Source organism: Kogia breviceps, chromosome 13, assembly GCF_026419965.1.
Source record: "Kogia breviceps isolate mKogBre1 chromosome 13, mKogBre1 haplotype 1, whole genome shotgun sequence".
NCBI lineage: Eukaryota > Metazoa > Chordata > Mammalia > Artiodactyla > Physeteridae > Kogia > Kogia breviceps.
Genome location: NC_081322.1, coordinates 30,335,773 through 30,361,432, shown reverse-complemented (window position 1 = coordinate 30,361,432; position 25,660 = coordinate 30,335,773). Strand labels below are relative to the sequence as shown.

General features: G+C 40.2%; 1 protein-coding gene across 9 annotated transcripts in view; it reads right to left on the bottom strand.

Moving 5' to 3' along the window:
* Positions 1–25,660, bottom strand: part of KLHL32 (kelch like family member 32) — a 235,391-nt gene that overhangs the window by 92,288 nt on the left and 117,443 nt on the right. For all 9 annotated transcript variants that reach the window (XM_067011495.1, XM_067011502.1, XM_067011496.1 and 6 more), the window contains one exon: positions 16,874–16,972. In XM_067011495.1, coding sequence (XP_066867596.1) covers positions 16,874–16,972 — 99 coding nt within the window. The remainder of the gene's footprint in view (positions 1–16,873; positions 16,973–25,660) is intronic.

Genomic DNA, 25,660 nt, shown 5'->3' with positions numbered 1-25,660 from the left:
CGATGCAGGGGACACGGGTTCGTGCCCCGGTCCGGGAAGATCCCACGTGCCGCGGAGCGGCTGGGCCCGTGAGCCATGGCCGCTGAGCCTGCGCGTCCGGAGCCTGTGCTCCGCAACGGGAGAGGCCACAACAGTGAGGCCCGCATACCACAAAAAAAAAAAAAAAAAAAAAAAAAAAAGAATGGAAAACTATGACTTATGCTCAAGATAATAAGAGACCTCTCTCAAGGTCAAAATGAAAGTAAATGCCATTTTGATTTCCTGAATTCCCTCCTCCCCCTTCTAAGATAACCAAATTGAACAGGATTCCACATTTTTCTAGGTAATAACACTCAAAAGATGTGACTATTTTGACAATGCTATGTTTCACTGTAATAATTATAACCTTTCTTTTCCAATTATTGATGCTCTTCACTTATACCCCCTTCAAAATGTCACCTCAGTTAACACATGTCAATACTTTACTACAGATAAAGATGGTCAGGAGTGATAGTGATTTCTATGCCTCTCATGTAATAGCATGCATGAAACTTGAAGTTCTATTATAAAATGTTGATATTACATCACATTCTGAGGAGTCCTCTAAATGAGAAGTCACCCTTGTTACAGAAGTCAAGAAATCTTTTTTAAAAAACTGTTCCCGGGACTTTCCCGGTGGCGCAGTGGTTAAGAATCCGCCTGCCAACGCAGGGGACACTGCTTCAAGCCCTGGTCCAGGAAGATCCCACATGCCGCGGAGAAACTAAGTCCGTGCACCACAACTACTGAGCCTGTGTGCGTTCTAGAGCCCACGAACCACAACTACTGAGCCCGCATGCCACAACTACTGAAGCCCACGCGCCTAGAGCCTGTGCTCGGCAACAAAAGAAGCCACTGCAATGAGAAGCCCATGCACTGCAACGAAGAGTAGCCCCCGCTCGCCACAACTTGAGAAAGCCCGCACGCAGCAACAAAGACCCAATGCAGTCAAAAATAATTAATTAACTTTAAAAAAAAACAAACTATTCCCAAATAGGTTCAAAACAGCCTGATACAGGGATTCTGCATATAATCAAATCAGTATGATTTGAGGTTTAGCAATGTTAACCAAAAGTTAAATAAAACTATTGTATTGGCTGCTTATAGAGACCAAGTACCAAGTTAGACATAATAAATCTGAAGCCCTTTGTCAGTAAGTCCTAATGCTTCCCACTTCAAGTCTCCTGTCACGTACCAACGAACTTGTCACTAAGCTATTCGTGCATGTATCTTCCAATAAGTAAAAACATTCTTAGTAAACTAGTAAGAAGGTTTTACATCTTACGTTTTTTGTATCCTGTACAATGCCAATCACAATGCTTTATCACAGATTGTAATTTTAAAAGTATTGGATTATGAATTTTAAAAAGCAACATGTTTTTAAAAAGTTGTGTTTTTTTTTTGTAAAAAGCACCCCCATGACTTCAAATGGAAAGAGGAAATGACAGTTTGGGTATAGGTCTGATTTTACAATTGGGCAAAATGAACAGATTGCTCACAATTAACTGAGAAAGGTGCTCTCAAATATTTGATCTGAACTTAGAAAATTCTCTCTAGATGCTAACTACCCATCAGGGCTTTTATATAATTGGTAAACATGGGGGAACACCCACTTGTGGTACCAGATGCATCGCTTCCACAGTGAATCTCGGGGTCTCCTGTCTTTTTACGTGCTGATTTTTCTTTCCTTCTTAGAATGTCAAAAAGGAACCTTACTTCTCTTTGTATTTAGTGATAACCAGAAATATATAAATGTCTATGCTGTTTGCCCAAAGTATATCAAGCATTATCAGTGTTGGGGAGGAGGACGACCACCAGAATTAGATTCCTCTTCCTAAGAAAGACAGACCACTCCAGCAGGAAGGATTGTTCCTTCTTCTGACTTCTAATTTCAGGAGCTACTTATATACTTGAATATTTATTTCACCCTTTGCCAGTGGTTACATACTTTTTTCCCTAGTTGTGTATAAAGGTAAAGACTCTATTTGTACTTCTTTAGATCTTCCTCTCAGTCTTCACAAAGAGCACTTTATACATTTGGATTGATGGATAGTGGGTAGATAAGAAAGAATATCAGACCTTTAAAAAGTCAACTTTTATTGCCTTTACTTCTTAGTTTACAGGAAAACATTGATTCTCCTGCTCCTCTAAAATTATTCAAATATTTAAAATATTTGAATTGTAAATATTAAATAAATTGATTAAATATTTTAATCTTTAAGTATTAAAAATGCCTAGAATGTTAGCCACCCTGGAAATAGATATAGCAGCCCAGAAAGAGAGAGAGAGAGAAAAGAAATAGCTATTGCTTAAACTCTTCACAACTGTATGCTGTTTGGGGGCTACCATTCAATAGCAGGTGTATTGCCATTTTATTCTTTATGACTCAGAAAGATTATAAGTTCAACTTGTTGTGCATGTTTATTTGAGTTTATAATTTTATATTTTCCCTGTCACTTTCACTAGGCTGTAAGTGTGGAGACAAGGAACTGGCTGCATGCTTAGTTTGGAGTTGTAGAAAAAGCACATGATTTTTTTTTTTTAAAGAGTTGTTAAAATAATTTCATTAGTGTATCAGTCAAGGTTCTCCAGAAAAATAGGAGATACACAGAGAGACAGATTTTAAGGAATTGGCTCACAAGATTGTGTGGGCTGGCAAATGTGTACAGCAGGTCAGCTGGCTGGTAACTCAGGTAGTAGTTGAAGGTACAGTCCTGAGTCACGAATTTGTAGATCAGGCTCTCTGGCTGGAAATTCAGGCAGCGTTTCTGTGTTACAGTCTTGAGGCACAATTCCTTCTTCTTCAGGAAGTCTCAGTTTTTATTCCTAAGGACTTCAACTGATTGGATGAGACCCGCTCATCAAAAGTGGTCTCCTTCATTTAAAGTCAACAGATTTTAGGAAAGCACATGATTTGAAGCTGACACATATGGATAGCCTCAGCAAGTGATTAGCATCTCATTAGAAAAATCGGAACGGTGATCTGTGATAAGGATTTCCAAAAACATATGTAAAGTACCTTCCACATAGTAGATACTCAACATACAGTAGCTGTCTCATTATTATTATTCCCTTTTAAAAATACTACCAACAGTGCTTAAGCTATAGCTTTGCATAATCCACAAATTTTGCTCACTGATAGGGTAGAGAAGAAAACACTGAATGTCTAATATGGACTTTGTTTTTCTACAAATAACAGCAAAAATCAAAGTTGTTGTGTAACATCATTCATTTCTTTTGTACTTAAAAAACACTTCACCAGAGATAAAAAAGGAGAATAGATTGAGACATTATATTGGACCATCACTAAGTATGTATTACTATAATGTACTCTGGTTCCCATGTTCTATATTACACACAGCAGAAAAGACACACAGAGAAATCTAAGGATGGAGGAGCTGCATTTCTTTATGACCTTATTTGAAAGATAAACTCCTTGGAGAAATACAATTTATTCAGATTATCAAGACCCTGCTGTGCAAATCTACATTCTGGGAGCACACTATGGAGATCAAAAAATATTTACTTTATTCTGTTGGGTATAAAAGCTTTTAATGAATGCATAATTAAGGCCAAAAAGAGTGTATACAGCTTTAGAAATTCCACTTCTGAGCCAAGCCATTAATATCCAAGGCACCATACCCAGTTGTGATTCCACCTGTTTCCTAGTTGGATTACAACCTAGTTATAAATCAAGGTATTACATGACTACACGACCTGGTGCTGCAGAAAAGGACTGCACTCCAGGACTAGAGAAAGCAACATAAAGGGCTTTGTTGTGGATGTGTGGTGAAGGGCTGGCCCTTTGGAACATGTTGAAACAAACAAATAAACAAAACCCAAAACCTTGGGATGAATCATGTTGGAAAAAAGTCATCATGCATATCATGTACATAAAGGGACCTGTAAGTTTTCTCCATAATATCTTATATTAGAGTTGATGGGATAAAATCTAACAGTTATGGAAGAAAAATATGAGCCAATCATCGACAATGCAGGCCAGATTATTTGTGATATGATAAAATAATGTAAAACCAGGTATTTTTATTTGTATAAATATATATATAGAGAGATAGTTATATTTGTATACAAACAAACATATCTGGACAGCTGAATGCAACTATATATTCATGTATTGATACAAATATGCATATGATACAGTGTGATTAAACTAAAACAAAACATTAGCAGCAATTCAAAAATACAAGAAAAAAACCCAGCATGCTCTAATTCTTGGAGTCTTTGAAGGCCTGTTTAAATATATTTGTGCTGTATAACAGAGGAATTCTACAATTAGGTTACTAGTACATTTTCATAATCAACTGTATGCATAATATCCAAGGCTCATGAATAATTTTATATTGTTCCTTGGGAAAGTCTGTAGTAAGCTGGAAATCCAGTATGAAGGAAGCACAGAGACACAGCCATCACCAACAACTAATAATTCTGGCCCCAGTCATGATGTGCTGCAAAATGCTATTGCAAAGTTTACTAGAGCTGCCTCAGCACATCAGGCGATTACCACTGAACTATGAACTATAAAGAGGAAATTAATGTATACTTTTCTTTCTTTAGTCAAAAATAGTCTATCTGAGCAACTGGAGCTTTAAAATGAAAATTTCAATAATCACAAACCTTTTTTGAACGATGAGAGGCAAAATCAGGTTTAAAATTTGTTTAAAGAATAGTAGAGTCTGTAAGTAATTCTGGTATATTTCCTTACTTAGTGCTGCTACCCAAAGTCAGCTGCTGAAAATTAGCCCCATTCCACAGAATTTCAATAATCTCTCAGTTATCCACATAGACTTTCGTCTTAATCATTATTATACATAAGAATGAAGACTGGTAAGGTTTTTTGTTTCAAGTCTTCATTGTTTTGGCTTTTTATATTTTGGATGCTATGCAGGATATATAATATCAATACTTTACATATTTATATAGTTTATATATAATGTAAATTTTTCATATATTTATAACTGGGACCAGTTCAAATGTATCTAGATATCATGACACTTTCAAAATCTGAATATTAGTGACTTAACAGGCTGGTGACTGGTGTGAATTGCAGTGGCAAGAGTATCTGAAGCAGTGGTTCTCAAACTGTGGTCCTCAGACCAGTAACATTAGCATTACCTGGGAACTTGTTAGGATGCAGATTCTCAGGCTCCTCCTCAGACCTCTTGAATCAGAAACTCTATGGGTAGGGCCCAGCAGTCTGCTTTAACCAGCTATTCAGGTGATTCCACACATGGTCAAGTTTAAGAACCACTGATACAGAGTACACATTTGAGTGAAGAAAGAAATGACTCTAACCTGCATAAATATATTCTTACAGCAGAACAAGATGCATGACCCCAGTCCCTAATCCCAGACTCTGAAGTGGGCAAACATTATACTCAGTGTATGGGGCTGAGGCCACAGTACCTGAAGCTGAATTAACAACACAGATAAGCAGTCATTCCCCAGGGCCTGAGCACATGTCCCTTGAAAGGCAGCAAGGAAAAGGTCGGCAGCCTGCTCTAAAGGATATTTGTGGAGGGAGAGTGAGAAAGGGGGTGGGGGAGATGTCTAGGAAGGAAAGACACCTGGAGAGAGGGAGGCATACGGACAGCAGTCTCCTTGTAAGGACTAACTTAGATCTTTCTTCTGTTAAACAAATGCACTGCCTGTATTTCCCCTAGTTGGGGAACTTAGGATACCATGCAACTGTATTACAGAAAATTCCTATCACAGGGAACTCTCTTGGCACATGTAGAAGGAACGCAAACAAACATGTGTTTCTAAGCAACTACTATGCACTAGAGCTAGAAATAAAAGATTTTTCCAATCTCTCCTTGAATTCTGTATATGAGGATGCAGCAATATGTTTTATTTACAGGAAGGGCAGGGGAAACAATAAAACAAAACTTCCTATCTAAAAAGCAGCAATGCCATTGTATACATGTGCCACATCTTCTTTATCCATTCATCTGCTGATGGACACTTAGGTTGCTGCTTATATGCAATGGAATATTACTCAGCCATAAAAAGAAACGAGATTGAGTTATTTGTAGTGAGGTGGATGGACTTAGAGTCTGTCATACAGAATGTAGTCAGAAAGAGAAAAACAAATACCATATGCTAACACATATATGTGGAATCTAAAAAACAAACAAACAAAAATGGTCATGAAGAACCTAGGGGCAAGACAGGAATAAAGACGCAGACCTACTAGAGAATGGACTTGAGGATACGGGGAGGGGGAAGGGTAAGCTGGGACAAGGTGAGAGAGTGGCATGGACTTATATATACACTACCAAATGTAATATAGATAGCTAGTGGGAAGCAGCCACACAGCACAGGGAGATCAGCTCGGGGTTTTGTGACCACTTAGAGGAGTGGGACAGGGAGGGTGGGAAGGAGGGAGACGCAAGAGGGAAGAGATATGGGAACATATGTATATGTATAACTGATTCACTTTGTTATAAAGCAGAAACTAACACACCACTATAAAGCAATTATACTCCAATAATAAATAAATAAATAAATAAATAAATAGCAACACCAAGTATTATGTTGCTTTTAAAAACATCAATTTTTACTATTTATTAAAGTATAATTTCAGTGTGATGTTTTCACTTATCAGAGACAGGGAGAAAGTGATGGTTCATATGATTATTTGTGACTTTTTTTTTCTAAAACAATACATGCACTTCTACAAAAGTTAAGAGAAGTGGCGCAGAGGAAAAATACCTTTTACAGAATGGTTATTATTTCCAAAATATTCAAGAGCTACCTTGTCCAATATGCTGTTCATTGGGAGTAGGTAATAAAGTTTGTGACATTTCCAGGAATGAAGAAAGAGAGGAGTGACGGAAGTGGGTAGGAAGGTTAACTGTGGAATTAATAGAGAAATTCACAAGTGAAGCATGCAATTCTACTGGCTCTGGTTTTCAGGGTACCTACTGCGTGTAGGATACTATGCTATAGGATACTCTGCATGCACTATCTCATGAACACTCCAACACTCCTAAGATGTACATTGTATATACAGTATCATATCTGTGTCACATCTGTATTTGTGGGCAAAGAGGTTATGTAACTTGCTCAAGGTCACACAACTCTGGGACATGAACTTATATCACAGGGAGATAGATAAGTAAATCATAGGTAAGTAAACTGTGGTCCATCCAGACAATGGAACACTACGCAGCACTAAAAAGAAAAGAGCTATCAAGCCATGAAAAGACATAGAGGAGATTTAAATGCATATTACTAAGCAGAAGAAGCCAATCTGGAAAGGCTACATACTGTATGAATCCAACTATATGACGTTCTGGAAAAGGTGAAACTGTGGAGATAGAAAAAGATCAGCAGTTACCAGGGGTTGGGAGGAGGGGAGAGAGGGAGGAACAGGCAGAGCACAGAGGATTTTTAGGGCAGTAAGACTATTCTGTATGATACTGTAATGGTAGATGCATGTCATTACACCTTTGTCCAAACCTACAGAATGTAAAACACCAAGAGTGACCCTTAGTGTAAACTGTGGACTCTGGGTGATAGTGATGTGATAGTAGGTCCACCAATTGTAACAAATGTACCTACTCTGGTGGAGGATGTTGATAATGGGCGAGGCTATTCATATATGGGCACAGGGGATACATGGGAAATCTCTGTATCTACCTCTCAAGTTTGTTGTGAACCTAAAAATTACTCTTTAAAAACAGTGTATTAAAAAAAAAGTTAGGGAGGCAGAATTGAAAGGTTTTGGTGATAGCCTATGTGTAGCACAAGGAGATGGAATATTTTAGGATGACTCCTGGGTTTCTGGCTTGGGTTAACACTCAGAAAGGTCATATGCCTGTGGGATATCCAACAGAAAATGCTGACTAAGCAGTTGGCTTAGAGATGATAAAACATGCTATCCTTGGGTACAGTAAGAATAGGGCACATGAAGGAGACAAGAAATTAAAAGGACAAGGTTAGAAACCTAGTTTGTAACCAGGAGACAGGGATCCAGCTTGTGTTTTAGGGAAAGAAATTGTTTTGTGGGCTGGAAAAATAACTTAGGTTGTACAGCAAAGTATTGATTAGCTTTAGTCAACAGACAGGAAGCTCAGTTGAACTAGTGCAAGAACATCTAGGAAAAATCATCCAGATCTGAATGATGGCAGTGACGATGAAGAAAGAGAAGAAGGCATATGTGAGAACAATTTAAGAGGCTAAACCAATAAAATTTATTGAGATCATGGAGCGACATAAGATTATGCCAAGGTTTCTGGTTTGGGTTACTACAAAGATAATGGTTCCTTAACAAAGAGCGGGAGGAGGAACAGGTGAGTAAGACTGGGTAACAGTGAACTGAGATGCATGTGGATGCCAGCCAAGTGGAAACAGCTGAACACAGAGCTTAGAGCTCAGGAGAGGAGACTGCAATCCTCCAAATGTGGATGAAAGAGAGTGACGGTGAGCAGAAGAGAAGAGCACCCACATGGCATCACTGTACCCAGAGGGATATTCACAGAGCTGATGGAAGAAGAGTTTGTAAAGGAACTGAAAAGAAGTAGGAGGAGAACTAGGAGAGAGTCTTGAGAAAATAGAAGTGTAGGAAAGAAAGGAGCTAATAACCACTGTCGAAAGGCTGTAGAGTAGTCACATTAAAGACCATAAAAGGCCCACTGCCTTTGACGATTAGGAGGCTTTGGGGACCTTTATTGGAACAGCCTTTGAGGAGTAATGAAGGCAGAGGACTGAGTTCAATAGGTCTGAAGCATGAATAGGAGGAAAGGAAGTGCAGACACTGTTCCCAGTTTGGTAGTGAATGGAAGGAGCGAGTTGTGATAATGAGAAAAGAAGAAAAGTTTCTCCCATCTTATTGATCCTATTTTAAAAATGAAAGGAAGGTGCCAGTGGAGAAGATATTGGAACCATGGGAAACACAGGAGGTACCTGATGCATCAAGTTGCTGAAAGGCAGTTTAGCCTTAGAGAATAGGGCAGACATTTAACCATGGGCAGAAATATTTGCAGGTGGAGGGTGAACAGGAAGATGAATATCTTAAATGAAACACAGATTTTCTTTTAATGCCCCTAATTTCAAGTATTGATAATGGAATTAAGTGAGATTGATTTTGTTTGCTTTGTTTATTGATTCTGAACTCTAGCATTAGCAAAATATTGGAAACATCTTATTTTTGAGAATAGGCTGAAAGTGATTTTAAAATTGCCCACCACACAATAGTTAGCTTAGAATAGAAATTACTAATATGAGAAAAATCCTTCAAGACAATCTTTCTTGTCTTTAAAAACTCACAAACAAGGAAGACATAGTGAACCCTAGATTACCCACATAACAAATTAAAATGCCAAAATGACTTCCTTGGCCAGCCAATGTGTCTCTGGGCTATCACTGACATCCTTTGGTGTGGACTTAGGGAAGAAAAGCCAACATAATAGCATATGAAAAGATTAATTGGGATCCTAAAATGGCTGCTAAAAAACTTATGATATATTTTAGAGCCAAATATTAATGATATTTGAAAAATTTGATATTCTGGATCACCCATGCCAGATAGCAAATACTCATGATTAGAACAAATAATTAGTAGCTGGCTATGATTTAGTAGGGCTGATACATTTCTACCCTTTCTGATCAATTTCACCGACTTAAAAAAAAAATCTGAAAGATTAAACTGTTTGTAATATATTTTCCAAAATTCATACTTTAACTTTCTCCAAATACAAGAGTATCAGCTCTAGTGAACTATGGAATAGCACTCAGTATATTTGATTAGGGGCATATTCAATATATATGTTGGTATAATCATTTGTCTTATCTAATGAAGGAAAAAAATAGCTCAGCAGTGGAGAAAAACGAGTGTAAGTTATAAGTTCTCAACTTTGAGCACACATTATTGTATTCAGAACACCCACTATATATTATGTATTTAGGAGATACTGCTAATTTAATAATTAAAATTATAATAATACATTGTTTGGAAGAGATAACCTCCTATAAGTCATTGTAGTATTACTTAGTTTAAAAAAATGATAATCTATTAAGAAATACTGTAAAATATGCAAGATCTTCAGTGCCAAATGCAATCACCATAGAAAGTATTTTCAACTAAAAACAAAAAACACTGTATTCAATGGGTAAAACTAATGTAAAACTGACTTATTAACATATTTTCCTCCCATAATATAAAATTTTAATATTTAAGCAAGAAAAAAATTACTGAATGGATGCACCATTCCTTCCCTCAACACACACTGCTATGGACTGAACTGCGTCCTTGCAAAATTCATATGCTGATGTTCTAAGTCCCAGTATGATGGTATTTGGCAATGTGACTTTGGGAGGCAGTTGGGTTTAGATGAGGTCATGAGGGTGGAGCCCTCGGGATCAGTGTTCTCATAAGAAGAGACACCAGAGGGCCTTCCCTGGTGGCGCAGTGGTTAAGAATCCGCCTGCCAATGCAGGGTACATGGGTTCGAACCCTGGTCCAGGAAGATCCCGCTTGCCGCGGAGAAACTAACTCCGTGCCTGCGCTCTAGAGCCTGTGAGACAGAACTACTGTGCCCGCGTGCCACAACTACTGAAGCCCACGTGCCTAGAGCCCCTGCTCCGCAGCCAAAGAAGCCACCATAGTGAGAAGCCCACACACTGCAACAAAGAGTAGCCCCTGCTCGCCGCAACCAGAGAAAAGCCTGCGCGCAGCAACGAAGACCCAACACAGCCAAAATAAAATAAATAAGTTTAAAAAAAATAAAAAGGAGAAGAGACACAAGAGAGCTTGCTGTCTCTTTCTCTCTGCCATGTGAGAACACAGGCAAAAGGTGGCCATCTGCAAGCCAGGAAGAGAGCCCTCATCAGAGCTTGACCAGGTTAGCACCTTTATCTTAGACTTCTAGCCTCCAGACTGTGAGAAATAAATATCTGTTTAAATCATCCAGTCTGTGGTATCTTGCTGTGATAGCCCAAGCTGACCAATACAGACACTGAGCTCTTGTGATGCGATGGGAGGGAGGGGGTAAGATATAAAGCGATGTAAGGCATGACCCCTGCCTTCAAGAGTCCCACAGTATAACTGGGGTAGGTAAGACACTTTCCAACCACATTAAGCCCATGAAGAAATTGAGGCAAAAGCAACACTCAGATACTTTCTGCTTCTGTGAAGCTATTTCAAGGATCCTGTGTTTCTCAGAGTTGAAAGGAAAAAAATATTTTCTAAGTAAAAGAACAGTAAAATCACCATTTATGTAAAAAAATCCCACAAATACCCAGAATTCTTCCTAATACCCTCATGAGAGAATAACATTCTTTAAACCTTTGTACCTTCACTGAAGAGAGAAAATGACTAATTCTCATGGTAGCCCATTTAGCGTAAAACTAAATGAAGACAAGGGATGACTAATAAGCATCAGTCACAGAGGAGGGAGATTTAGGGCAGGAAGTCACTTCCTCCCTCCTGCTCCCTTTGCTTGGCTTCTGAATGATTAATAGTAAGAATTTTGGCTTCGCTCTATGAGACGATCCAAACGTGCACACTGTAAACAGAACAACGCCTTCAATCTGGGGAAACGATCTTTTATGCTTGTAAAAGCAGAAAACAAAAACAAGTGAAAACAGAATAGAACCCCCCCCCCCAACCCCCATTTTCGGTACAGTGATAAAATGCTCTACCTAGAGCACTCCTGTCCCTTTCCTCTCACATCACAGCAGCACGTCTCCTCTTTCAGGTCACGTCTTCCCCATAAAAGTGCTAAACTAATGCCGCTTAATGACAAATTAATGTCCATGAATAAAAAATACACCTCTAATAGCATAGAGTAATTTGCCATTACAATATCATCATTGGACATGCCCCTGGTTTAATACGATGTATTTAATTCATAACCTAATGAGTGATATATAAAAAGAGGGAGATGAACCCTGCAATTACATTTATGTGAGTCTGTCACCTTATTTGTAAAACCTTAGAGTCATTTACATTCAAATTAGAACAAATGAGTGATTTCACAAAGTGCAGTGATAAATGACCACAGCAGCCCAAGACAAAACTGTATTTCCTGTGAACACATTAACAGTTTCCTATTATTTGTTAAAAATTACAAGGCATATTGCCCAGTGTGGTGTGAATAATGACTTTTTTACTGATTAGGTCAGAAAACTAATATGTAGCAAAATAAATAATTTTTCTTTTCATTTTTTCTGATTTTTGCTTTAAATTAACTACTGAATTCTGGTGGATTCACACTGCCACCTGCTGCCTAGGAGTAGATACTAAAAGTATATTCCTATCAAAAGGAGTTAATTCACCCCTTTGGTGGTCTTATTCTGAAAGTTTAGTGAGGGTTCTTTCTTGTCAATATATTTAAATTGCATTTCATAATAAAGGCCGATACTTGGCAAACAAAAAGAACACTTGCTAATCAAATAATAGGATATAGCATTTATTTGGGGGAGAGAATACAAAATGTACAAGCTATTTTTTTGAAAGCTAATTACAAAAAAGGACATTTTCAGCAAAGCATGTGTATCTCCTAATATATCACTTTCAGGGGATACAACACAAAGTCCAGTGGCCATTACCCCGATCTTATGACAGGGGACGGTTTGGAAGGGTGGGGTGTGTGTGTGTGTGTGTGTGTGTGTGTGTGTGTGTGTGTGTGTGTGTGTGTGTGTGTGTGTGTTCCCTACTCCTGACCCTTGGTACAATCTGAAGGCAATGACTGAAGGCGCTGCTTGTCACTCAGGACCTCTACCACCTAGTCTTCCCTCCCAATGACAAGTTCCAACATGAGAGGAAGGCCTTAGGGTCCAGAACAGAGCAGACTAGGAAAAGCATGAGGACTGGTGATGCGGTTGGGGAAGAACAGGCCTGGCCTTGGAGACCAGGCTAAGAGTTTCTGCAGGTAAAATGATGCTGCCAAATGGTCATTAGGGGAGCTAGTAGACATTTTGAAACCCGATCAACATCCTAGTTCTGAATTTAAGTTTCTCCACCTGTAAAAATCAAAGAACTCTCACCTGCCTTAAGGGGTTGCATAGCAGAGGAGAAATGAGAATCTTTGTGCAAAACACTCCATACAGACAGGCTCTCAATAAATGCTGGTTCTCTTTCCTGGGAAAGATAATGATGGCTCTGGGGACTATGGTTTGGCATAGAGAGAGGACAGAAACAAGCAGACCCCTTAGGAGGAAATTATGAACTCTTATAACATATAGCTAATGATGGTGAGAGTCTAAAGAAAGGTGAGAAAATTAGCAATGGAGAAAAGAACCAGGTCTGAGAGATATTTGGAAGGTAGAATCAACCCAACTTGGTAATTGATTGGATATGGTGGTGAGGAAGGGGTCTGAGGCTATGTCCAAATTTCTAGACAACTAACAGATTGATGGTACCATCAACAGAGAAAAGGGCAGGTTTTCTCACGTTAGGTTTGAATTGCCTGTGTGATGTTTAGGTAGAGATGTTCAGAAACTAATTTTAAAAAAGGTTAGAAAAAAATCAAAGTTTGGGAAAACGAACTGTACTCAAAAAGTTTGTAATGTTTATCTGAGGGACTCGGTAAATCAGTAGACACATCAGAATCTCCATATCCATAGCCCATCTTTCTGAGGATGGTCTGCAGAGACTCCTTTACAAGATTTAACATAGTGAATGACATTCATGTAAACATGCATACACTGAAAAACAAGAAAATGTACGCATTTTACTCGGCCCTTTTTATACACAAATATTGCTCTTTAATGAATTGGTTCATCTTTCTGATGAAATTCTTAAAAACAGCACAATGGACAAGGAAGAGGAGCTGAAGGAGGAAAAGGGAAAGAAGCATATTCACACTTTATTTGGGACTGAATCTCAGAAGATAAGTCTGACAGGTCATGGTTATTAATGATATATAACACAACAGGCTATACAGGACAGAGTCCTACAGCATTTCATTGCAAAGCAAGTGAGAAAGGATGCAAACTTGAGCAGTGGTCTGTAAATCCCTCATCTTGGGATGATGGGCTATTATTGTAGCCATTCCCCTTGTAGTCAGCCCGCCCCAAATCATTTAGCTGCTTTCATTGCCAGGCTACCAGTTAATCTCAGCAGCATGCACGGAGAACATGTGTGTTCTCAATGACAGGCCTGATTAGAGGGCCTGGAGCCAAAAATGAATACGGGGAAGACCTCACAGCCTGGGAAGCTAATTTGATGGCTGTCCTCACTGACAAGAGGGGCACTGCTCCTGTGGTGTGGGGTCTTGGCCCTCAGCAGCCTGCCAGAGGAAAAGCAAGAGAAAGGAGCCCACACAGTGGCCTCAAAGTGTCCCTTCCCTTGGCTGCGGGGGAACAGCAGCGTCTAGGCATATGCAGAAGAAGCTTCAGGTCAATGCAATAGCCAATGGCTGTGGAAGCTCAGGGAGGCTTGGGGTGTGGTAGTGAGCTCAGGAACCGCCCACCCAGCACTTCTCCTGGCATGCACTTCTTAACGCGCACTGGAGGACAACACGAGGTCTACTGAGAGCCGAGGTCTACCCTCCACATCTCTGAAATAATGGTAATTTGAGAACAACAAAACAATACCAGACAACTTAGGAAAACGGTTTCACAAACTCTTCATTCGGCAAAGTACTGAACAAGAATGGAGAATATATTAGCCTTGGTTGATGGTTGGCTTAAAATTTCTAAGTACATTTTAAACACTGAAGATTTTTCATTTTAACTGAAAATATTTTATATACCCAATAAAATGATTCCATAGGAAATTAAAAATCAGTTGAGCAATAATACCAAAAATCGTAAATAGGTATAGTTATTTAACTATGTCAAAATATGAAAGCAGACTGACCCCTTCTGGTAATTTGATAATCCTAAAAGAGAGGCAGGGTATATATTTGAAAAGGAGTGACATAATGAAGGTTTCTGCATACACATGGTTTTAGTCCTTAGAGTCTAAGTTTCCTTCTACAAGTTGGACATCTTGCAACATCACAGATAAAAAGGAAATGGAAAGTTACATAAGAGAATGAAATGCAAACATTGGTGAAGACAGTGAAAATTCTAACCACTGCTCAGGCAGGCTAATAATAAATGAACTGTCCACAAACTACATCTGTCTGCAAGCTACATTTTTTTCCTCAGCAAAATAATGAATTGCAAGAATTAAATTCCAAAGTGCACACAAGTCACCTGGTATCTCAACAGGTTCATCTGATGGGATAGGGAAAAATACCCATGAACTTCCAACGTTCATCTGGAATTCTCATTTAGAGAGAATTATAGGTTTAAGTTCACACACACACACACACACACACACAGTGTACACAGATACTGTATTTTAATGTACATCATGATAACTATAGCACTATAACCAAACTTTTGCCAACACACATCATTAATTATTACCTGCCATGGAAAAAGTGAATCAGGTGATGATGCTGAAAGCACAAGTTGCAATATTTGATGTAGAAATGTCAAATAAAAGTAATTTCAAGTTCACAAGTCAAACACACACCTCTGAAGTCTTGTAACCTTTCTATGTTATTCCCACTTGTTACTTGCAGAAAGGAATTAAAACAGGGCTCCCATATCACCCAACAATATTGAGGGGAAAAGAAAGGAAAATAAGATAAAATAGTTAAACATTTACTGTTAGATTAAGTATGCTGAGATAATGATAAAACTTTCATATGCTGTATTTGAACTGCTCCTTAGGTGAACATGGCTGACATTCCTCACACTGTCTCCCTAGGAGACACTGGTTCCTATTTCCTGAGGTTGCTGGGGGGATGAAATAAGATGATATATGAGAAAGAGCTCTGGAAATGACCTAATGAGTAACAGAAGTAAAGGCTATATTTAGAATTAGAGAAATTATTAGGAAGGAAATAACGTAATTAGGCAGAAATAAATAGGATTTTTCTACTTACTAATAACATGTCATGTGCACAAGTACAATAGAGTTAAATTATGTGGATTTATTATTTTTTAAAGTTTATTTTCACTATTGTCATAATGCTGTAATAAATGCAAGTTAAAGGTCATACGAGTGGAATAAATGGGAGGGTCTCAATGTAGGGGGTTAGTACTTAACTCTGCAAAATAAAAGAGACGCACATCCGTACTATCTGCCTAAGATGTCCCATATCTTCCTATTGAAACAAAGGGTTTTCATCCAAGAAGAAAAAAAAAAGGTCTTCCAAATCAGAAAGGCCTATCACTCACCAGCTATGTCACTTTGGGCAAACTGGGTATATTTCAAATCTTTGATTTTTTTGCCTATAAAAATGTGCAACGTTGCTGTGGGACCAAACGTGAAGCATCGGTGAGCAAACAGCAGGTGCTCGGTGGATGGGAGTTTTCTCTCCCTCCCCCTCGCAGAGCCTTTCCTGAAACCCTAGCAAATCAGGGCAAGAATGCACAGAACACTCATCATTTCTCCAGCATTTATTGCCTGGGAAGTTCATGCAGCAATTAATTATGTATGACTTCATGATATGTTAGCTACTGTTACTGAAATCTTAAATGACTAACCAACTTCTCATGCATTTATGCAACCAGAGAGCATTGCTTCAAATCAAGACCCTTCCCAGCGTCATCTCCCAGGGCCCCAGTAGTGAACCCTGTGTGTGGTTGTTGAGTTACTGTCGCCCAAGGGTAGTGAGGTGGGCCGGGAACAGGAAGTAGGACATGAGAGCTGCAGCTGCCCTCTTAGGAGCCTCTCAGCCTGTGCCCTGGAGAAATTCTACCACCACAGGCCACATTTCGCACCCACCCCACCCCCCTTCCATTTTACCTGTCACTGGGCTCCAGTCGGTGGGGTACTGCAGGGAGAAGGAATGTGCAGGGCATACTAGCAGGATGCAAGCTCACATACCTGGATGAGATAGTGGGAACATAAATTGAGAAGCTCCAACAGCTGTAGGTGACTGCCAGCTGCTAACACATCCTGGATCACGCCTGGCTCCAACAAAATCTGTTTTTTTTTAATAAAAGAAAACTATCAGTCACTTAAAAATTAACACTTGCTTACTATGCAAATACACTGTATTTAAATTGCTGCTTAACATACTATATCTGAATTAATACTGTTCCTTATTATGGAAGTCAGTTCTTTTTTTTCTATTCTGATTAATGAGCTCTGGCCCTTATTCTAACAGCTAAGTTCTCATTTCCAATACTCATATCCGGTGTATAACACTCCATACTTAAACACTTATTTTTGTAGGAGGATATGAACATTTGCAAAGAACAATGTAATAGTCTTCAAATTCAGTTTATGATGAATATAATCTTATAAACACAAAAGAACTGAATTTTAGTTTTTCAAAGTATATTTCAGAATGCTATTCTTCAGTAAATCACAGAAACAGTATGGTTAACAGGTATTTTAGAGAAATGGGGCTTACAGTTCTCCTTGAAATACAGGACCAGAGATGGATATTACTCCTTTTATTTTTTTTTTTTTTTCGGTATGCGGGCCTCTCACTGTTGGGGCCTCTCCCGTTGTGGAGCGCAGGCTCCGGACACACAGGCTCAGCGGCCATGGCTCACGGGCCCAGCCGCTCCGCGGCATGTGGGATCTTCCCGGACCGGGGCACGAACCTGTGTCCCCTGCATCAGCAGGTGGACTCCCAACCACTGCACCACCAGGGAAACCCACTCCATTTTATTTCTAAGTCCTACAATAGTAAACTTCAACCACAAAGTTTCATTATTTTTCCTTCTCAATCTCAGATTCTCGAATCCTTTATATTTCAAATAAAATATGTAGAAATAGTATTTTCAGAATATAAAGGCATCACAGAGAAGCAAAACTCCCCCAATACACTGGTGATACCAATTCTTCTTTTTTTCTGGTTAGGTCCAACTTTGTGCCTACTGCTGCCAGCCCTTGAGCTGGTGAATAGGGCTGGAGAAAAACACACAACTAAGTTGATGAAATTCACTTTACATGCAAGACTACCAGGCACAGGAGGCCTTTAGGGCTGCTCCAGCCATCCTAACTCATTTCCTGAGCCCAGTGATGCCCAAGGTCTAGTCTCTGGACCAGCATCAGCATCATCACCTGGGAACTCGCGCCAAGTGCAAATTCCTGGGCACCTCCCCAGACCTAACTGAATCAGAAACTTTCAGGTGAGGCCCAGCAACTGATGTTTTTTGTTTTTTGTTTTTTGGTTTTTTGTGTGGTACGTGGGCCTCTCACTGTTGCGGCCTCTCCCGTTGCGGAGCACAGGCTCCGGACACGCAGGCCCAGCGGCCATGGCCCATGGGCCCAGTCGCTCCACAGCATGTGGGATCCTCCCGGACCGGGGCACGAACCCGCGTCCCCCGCATCGGCAGGCGGGCTCCCAACCACTGCGTCACCAGGGAAGCCTGCAACTGATGTTTTTGATGCAGGGAAGCCAGTGCTTCTGATGTAGGGAAGCCTGAAAAACACCGATGGGGTCAGCTCACTCTCACCCGTTATTTCTTCTCACACACTCCTCTTTCCTCAAGCCTCCACCTCCTCATCTCTTTCCTTACTTCAACCTCATGATGTTCCCAAGGCTCCCACCACCAAGTCTACCAACCCATCTACTCACCTCTGTACCAGCACATTTTCCTCTCCTCAACACTCCCCTTGTGCACTAGATCCCATCTCCCTCTGCCTGATAGCATCCCCTCTTGTTCCTGTGTCACCATCTGTTCTCTTCTACTGGATGATAACTCCCATCAGCGGACAAATATGCCATGATAGCTCTTATCTGAAGAAATAAAAATTCCCTCCCTTGAACCCACAGATCTGTCCATGCTCCCCTTCATAACAAAGCTCCTCAGGTAAGCTGTCTATAAAATGATGCTGTCTGCTCTGCACTGCTCTGAATCAAACCCACTCCTGTTGCGTTTTGTTTCTACTGTTCCTCTAAAAATGCTCTCATCGAGGTCATCAGTGACCCCTAAAACCATAGCCATTTCTCAGTATTTAATCTTACTCAAGCCAACAGCAGCTCGCAAAGCTAACTGCTCCTCTTCTGGAGTGATTTCTTCCCTTCCCTCTAGGACGACACTCCCTCTCTTGGTTTCTTCTACTTCAATAACAAGTCCCTTTCCATCTCCTTCCCAACCTGTAAGCTTTGGAGATGCCCAGAGCTCAGTCCCCAGATCTCTTCTTTCCTCTCTCTACTTACCCCGTGGATGATATCATGGCTCTAAAATTATCTACACACTGATTACACTCAAATTTGTTTCTCCAGTCCCAAACTCACCCTTGAACTCTAGACTCTGATATTCAACTGCCCATTCTGTTTCACCACTTGGATGTCTATTGGGCAGCTCAAACTCAACGTGCCCCAAACTGATCTCTTCATCCTCTCCACCCATCACCAAACCTGCTCCTACCCTGATCTCACCATTTCAGCAAACAGCAACTCTCAGTTATTTACACTAAAACCCCAGGGTTTTTTTTTTTGTTTTTTTTTGTTTTTGCGGTACGCGGGCCTCTCACCGCTGTGGCCTCTCCCGTTGCGGAGCACAGGCTCTGGAAGCGCAGGCTCAGCGGCCATGGCTCACGGGCCCAGCCGCTCCACGGCATGTGGGATCCTCCTGGACCGGGGCACGAACCCGCGTCCCCTGCATCGGCAGGTGGACTCGCAACCACTGCGCCACCAGGGAAGCCCCCCAGAGTCATTCTTGATTCCTCTTCTTTTCCTCATTCCATCAGCCACTCCTGTTAGCTCTATCTTCAAAACAGTTCCAGAATCCAATCACACTCAGTACCACTTCCATCCTTATCACTCTAGTCCGACTCACTGTCTTCCTAGACTTACTGTAATAGCCTCCTAACTAGTTGAACTGCTTTCTCCTTTGCCTCCTCGCACTGATTTTTAATAATATGAATCAAACGGGCTCTTTAAAAACACAAATGAAATTATGTCACTCTGTTATTCAGAACTCTCCGACTTTTTAATCTCATTGGAAAAAAAAAAAAAAATCCGAAGTCTTCACTATACCATACAAGGTTCTTTGAATACACGGAGCACCTTAGTGTTTACAACTAGCTGTTTTCTCTGACTGGATCACTCTTCCTCAAGACGTCAGAAACGCTCACTCTCTCATGTCCTTCAGACCTCTGCCCAGATATCATCTTATCTGAGAGGGCTTCTCTGACCATCCTATGTAAATCAGTACCCCACTGTCCACCACCCCATTCCCGATCTCCTTACTTTGCTTTATTCTTCTTCACAGCACTTAACATCTCTCAACATAGTACATATTTATTTGTCTATGTGATGATTTTCTGTTCCTCCACTCACTAGGATATAAGATCCAGGAGAGCAGGGACTTGGTCCATTTTGTATACCCAGCACTTAGAACAATGCCAAACAAAAAGCTTTCACTTAATATTGATGAATTTACCTTATAATGATTTATTGATGAATTAATTTATATCTAGAATGGTTTTTTAATTATTTATTTATATTTATGGTCTCACTGCACGCAGCACGCAGGATCTTAGTTCCCCAACCAGGGATCAAACCTGTACTCCCTTCAGTTGGAAGCTCGGAGTCTTAACCATCGGACTGCCAGGGAAGTCCTCTAGATATATTTTTAAATTCAGAATTAATTTTATTAAGTAGCCTAACATGAGAGGAGAGAGGGAAAAGGACTATACATTTTATTTCTGAACTATTAAAGAAGTGCAAAAGCTAAGCATGTGTGGCAAAAAATACCAACAACTCATCTTATTCTGAAAATTCTTCATAGCTCCTTTCCTGTCCAGTCAGAGGGAGAAATCTGAATTTCTCCAACTCCTCACGGAGAGAGGTTTTGACTGACATTCAGGAAATTGCTGCAGCTCCCTTCACAGGAGCAAGGATGCAGTGTGTTCTTACAGAAGAGGCATGGCCTAAGGCACAGAACGGGGAAGAGATGGATTAGAAAGGCTAGTCTTAGCCTTTAAATCCTGTCAGTTGCGCTTATTTCACACAACTGGCATTCATGATAACCTCTAAGGCTCGGTAATGCCTAGCACAAAGACAGATATCACAGAGAGACAAGATGAATATTCCATAGCACGTGTAACACGTCCAGCGGGCCAACTGGAGAAACCTCACAAGAGAAACCCATACTGGGATTGTTTTTGTCTTTGTTTCTTGTTTATCGTTCTGTAGTTTTTTTTTCATCTCTCATTACAACATAAGTTTTTCTAAAAGACAAAGGGAGTGGTTTGGAAAAAAAAAAAAAAAGAAAGAAAGAAAGAAAAACCTACCAGAAAAGCTGGGTCTCACTTATGAAACAGAACCAGCATTTCCAAGTTCCACTTACACTAGTCTTTTAAATTCAGCTTTGTTGCTCTTTGATGACTGGTTATCCTCATATATTTTTCCAGAGAATCTGTGTTTGGGCAGAAGAACAAAGGTCCAATCTCCTCACGAGGTATAGTCTGGTGAATCTATCTGCTGCCTAGAAGAACTGGGTGAAATGGCCTTTTGTAGAAGGAATGGCTTTCCCCCACGCCAGTTTATGGATGACAACTAAGATCGCTATGTTTAAGTGCTGCAGAAACGCATACCCATCCACATCCAGTCTGGCACTCACAGCAGAAGGGACAGGAGGATGGATCATTCCAGGACCGCCCACAGGAGGGAAGGGTGTCCCCTGACAGTTCAGAGCACAGAGTGGTGGAGCAGGAGCTTGACACATCGAGTCACTCATCAGACTGGAGGAGCTTAGCTCAGACAAGCCATCAACAGTGGACAAGGCAAACGTCTGAATAACAAAAGAGATCAAGAAATGCAGGATGCATATAGCCTAGTGGTCCAGAAAGCAGTGGGGAAGACGAAAACCACTAAAGCCACCCAACTGGGCTGGGCATTGCCTCTCTCCTCAGCGATGCTCTGCTGCCTGGGTGGAAACAGAGGGGGTTGTCTTTAGATTGGACAAAGAGGTTCTGATGCAATTTCAGGTGGGGCACGGGCGCCTCTTGTTGATAGGCCATCTGTATGCAGTATGCTCTCACTGCCACCCACTCACACCTCACCTCCGGGTAACAGAATACAAGGGGCTAAATTTGAAAGAGGAGAGCTGGACAGTACTAGCTGGGGAGGTAACAGTCTCATTACATAAGCTTTTCCTGCAGCTGGTGGCATGCTAGGCCAGGTGAACTGAGGAAAGGTCCGCAGCGGACCCCTGCCCCAAATGCTGAGACTCTGCACTCATTTTGATCAACTGAGGATAAGAACTGGTCAGTGGCTGGTGACACTGGGTGTGGTGACAAAGTAGCAGAGGTAAAAGCCACAACTGCAGTGGAAGGTGGTGGTCTCCAAAGACGCCGGTGAGAGTTCCTGCATCAGAATTCAGGCATGAAGGGGTCCACTTGCCCTGCCGCAAGAAGGTACTCTTGAAAACTCAGTCCAAAGGTGTCATCTGGCCACCGATCCAGGCAGGGTTGAATCTGCACAATCTCTAATGAAGGCCTTCCAAACTGGAATGAGACTGGGGCTCCTGGTCTCAGCGACAACCTCAGGCAGGACACGAGGCCAGACACTCATGAAAGAGGAGTGTAGGAGGTGAGGTGAGATTCTGCACAGCCTACGATGAGATGGGCCCTCTCCGCCAGTGCCCAGGCCTCACCGGGCTTGCACTAAGGCAGCACACAGACCCCAGGGCATTCCTGCCTTTCCTTCTCCCAAATTACCAAGCGTCTGTGCATCCTTTTAATTCTGCCTCCTTGTTGCTTTTCTTCTCTTTATTCTCCCTCTCACTTTTACCTTGCTTCTTGGAGTAGCCACTAGTAGGGACTGTCTTTAATAGCCATGGCAAGTCTCAGTGCGACCTTTTTTCCTGCTTTATGAATAGGTGAGTTGGCATCTTGAAAAAATCTTTGTATCTCAGTTCTTCAGAGTTATCTTCCTCATTTCTTGCTTTAGGAGATGTTTAAATTACTTACTTCTGGGTTTGTGGATAGAGTAGCCTGAAGGAATCAAACACGTTAAAGCCAAACAAACTATGCACACAGGAACACAAGCACTTTTGAAAGCTCTCATGTAAGTGCAAATTAGATGTGGCCTAAGGCTATTTATAAGAATAAATGAGCACATTTATTCTTCTTTATACTTGTTTCTTTGGGATTTTTTTTCTGTGTAACATAGAAAAAATGGCAAATTATCACAATTTTGAACTGATAAATCAAAACAAGTAAACTGAATACAACAGCATAAATAACTGGTTATTTTTTAATTTTATTATTCTTTAGGCTGCATTGGGTCTTCATTGCTGCGCGTGGGCTTTTCTCTGGTTGCGGTGGGCGGGGGTTCAGTAGTTGTGGCTCGCGGGCTCTGGAGCACAGGCTCAGTAGTTGTGGCGTACAGGCTTAGTTGCCCCGCGGCATGTGGGATCTTCCTGGACCAGGGCTCAAACCCGTGTCCCCTGCACTGGAAGGAGGATTCTTAACCACTGTGCCACCACGGAAGCCACAAGAGCATAAATAACTTTTATTCAAGACACATAAAACCTTTTGTATAAGTTCTTCAAGAGATTTCTTATAGACCAAAGATCTATAAGATCTTAACCGTAAGATTAAGAAGATCTATAACCGTAAGATCTAGCTATGAGAAATTGCCATCAATTTAGTTTTTTGCTTCAAAGCCATTACACTAAGGATTTTTTAAACCACAAGGTGGCGCCTATGTTTAAAGTAAAAGGATTTTCTAAATTACTCATATACCGCATCTTTATAACAGATACTTTATTTTTAAGAAAAAATAATAATAATTCAAATTAGGATAATAAAGCATATGAATTCTACTTTCTAGATGTATTTATCATACATCTAGATGTTCATAAATATTTCTTTTGAAAAGCTTGATCCAAGTGACACCGATCAGAATTCTGTAGTTCTCCATAAATCAGGTCCCAATTTATGAATATGAAAAGTTCAAACTTTTTGTCTTTGTATTCAGAAACTCTCATGATGTGGTCCCAACCTAATTTATAAAACTTATTTCCAATCCTGCAACATTATGTTTCCTTTGCTAAAGCCAACAGCCCATTGTTCTCCACATATAGGCAATACCTTTTTCTCTACCTTGAATGCCCGTCTCCTAATTTCTTCAATCTCTATGTCAAAATCCTACCCATTCCTCAAAATTCAACTCTAAGTCCATTTCCTATATAAAGTGTTGCAAAATTTTCTTTCACCCCAGTATGCAATTGGGATTAACCTCCTGGGACTCCAAACCACCAGAGATGTCTAATGAACTAAGCCCATGGGCTCTAGGTCACACCACCTGACTTCAAATCCTGGCTCCTATACTAGCTGGCAGAATGATATTGTGAAAACTACTCAATTATCAGTTGAGTAGTTTCCTCAATGATATGATTAAATTATAATATCTATCTCAAAAGATTGTTTTAAGGACTGGGAAAATGCATATGTATTATAACAATTGTGTATGGCTGTGTAAGCAGAAAGGCTTAAACAATTTGGAACTTATTTTTCTCATGAAACATGAATTAGGTAGCTTGGAGTGCCAGCAAACCAGCTCCTTGCATTTTCCTACTTGGCCAATCTTAGCCTGTAGATTCATCGTCACAAAAAGGCTGCCACACCTCCAGGTACTGCATCTGCACTCAAAGCAGAAAGAAAAGAGAGGACAAAGAAACAGAAATAGTATACCAGCTGAGTCTGTCATTATTTATTAGAAAACAACAGGTTTCATATGAACACTACCACACAGACTTCCATTGACATTTCATCTGCCAGGTCTAGGTCATGTGGCTACTCAAAGCAGTAAAAGAACGTGGGAAATTGAGTTTTTAAGGCTAGATGCACACAAGTTAATAGCAAAAAAAAAAAAAGAAAAGCTAGATGCACTATTGTCCCAAATTAAATTGGAGCTCTATATAAACAAAAAAGAGGAAATCTATTGTGCAGGCAATCAGAGTATACGCCACCATGGCTCTTAGCACAGTATATGTTTATATAAATCTGTAATAAATGTTAACTGTTATCTATTTCTTGTTCATGTGACTAAGTGCTTTTATCATGAATGAGTTATGTGAGAGTGTTTTATCTTATGTTTTACCTATGAGACTTTGATGACATGTGGAAGGGTGATGGATTAAATACTTGAGCTGGGTCTCAAGTAGAGAGAGAAGAAAGGAATCAGATGGAATTATTAAGCTGTGGTGTAATTCATACTAAGATAGGGGTGGGCATAAGTTGCTATAGGAACACTTGGCTGGAGATGCCCTATTTCATTGAAACTGTGAAATAATTTTTCGTATGAAAAAACTTGGTCCCCTCATATGAGCAAGCCCCATTTTCTTTTAGCACCTTCTGCATTAGCATAATTCTGGCATTTCAAAGCTCTAAGATCAATAGTCCTGTCAGACAGTCATTTCCAGCATAGTTTTCTTCAGTGTTTAAATTAACAACATATTTAACAAAATGTAAAGATGAATTATATATACTTAACATTACTTTAAAATTTTGGCCTAATTATTTGAAAAGGCAGAACAAGTTTTTGACAGTTTCTAACTCTAAGAGAAAAAAGCTGTCTCAGCAATTAAATATGATGAAACATGAAGGTCATTACAGGTTATAAGAAAAGTCAAATTAATTATTAAGGCTCACTTTTATAACCAGTGCTCTTTCAAGTGTGATGAACATGGGAGGTTT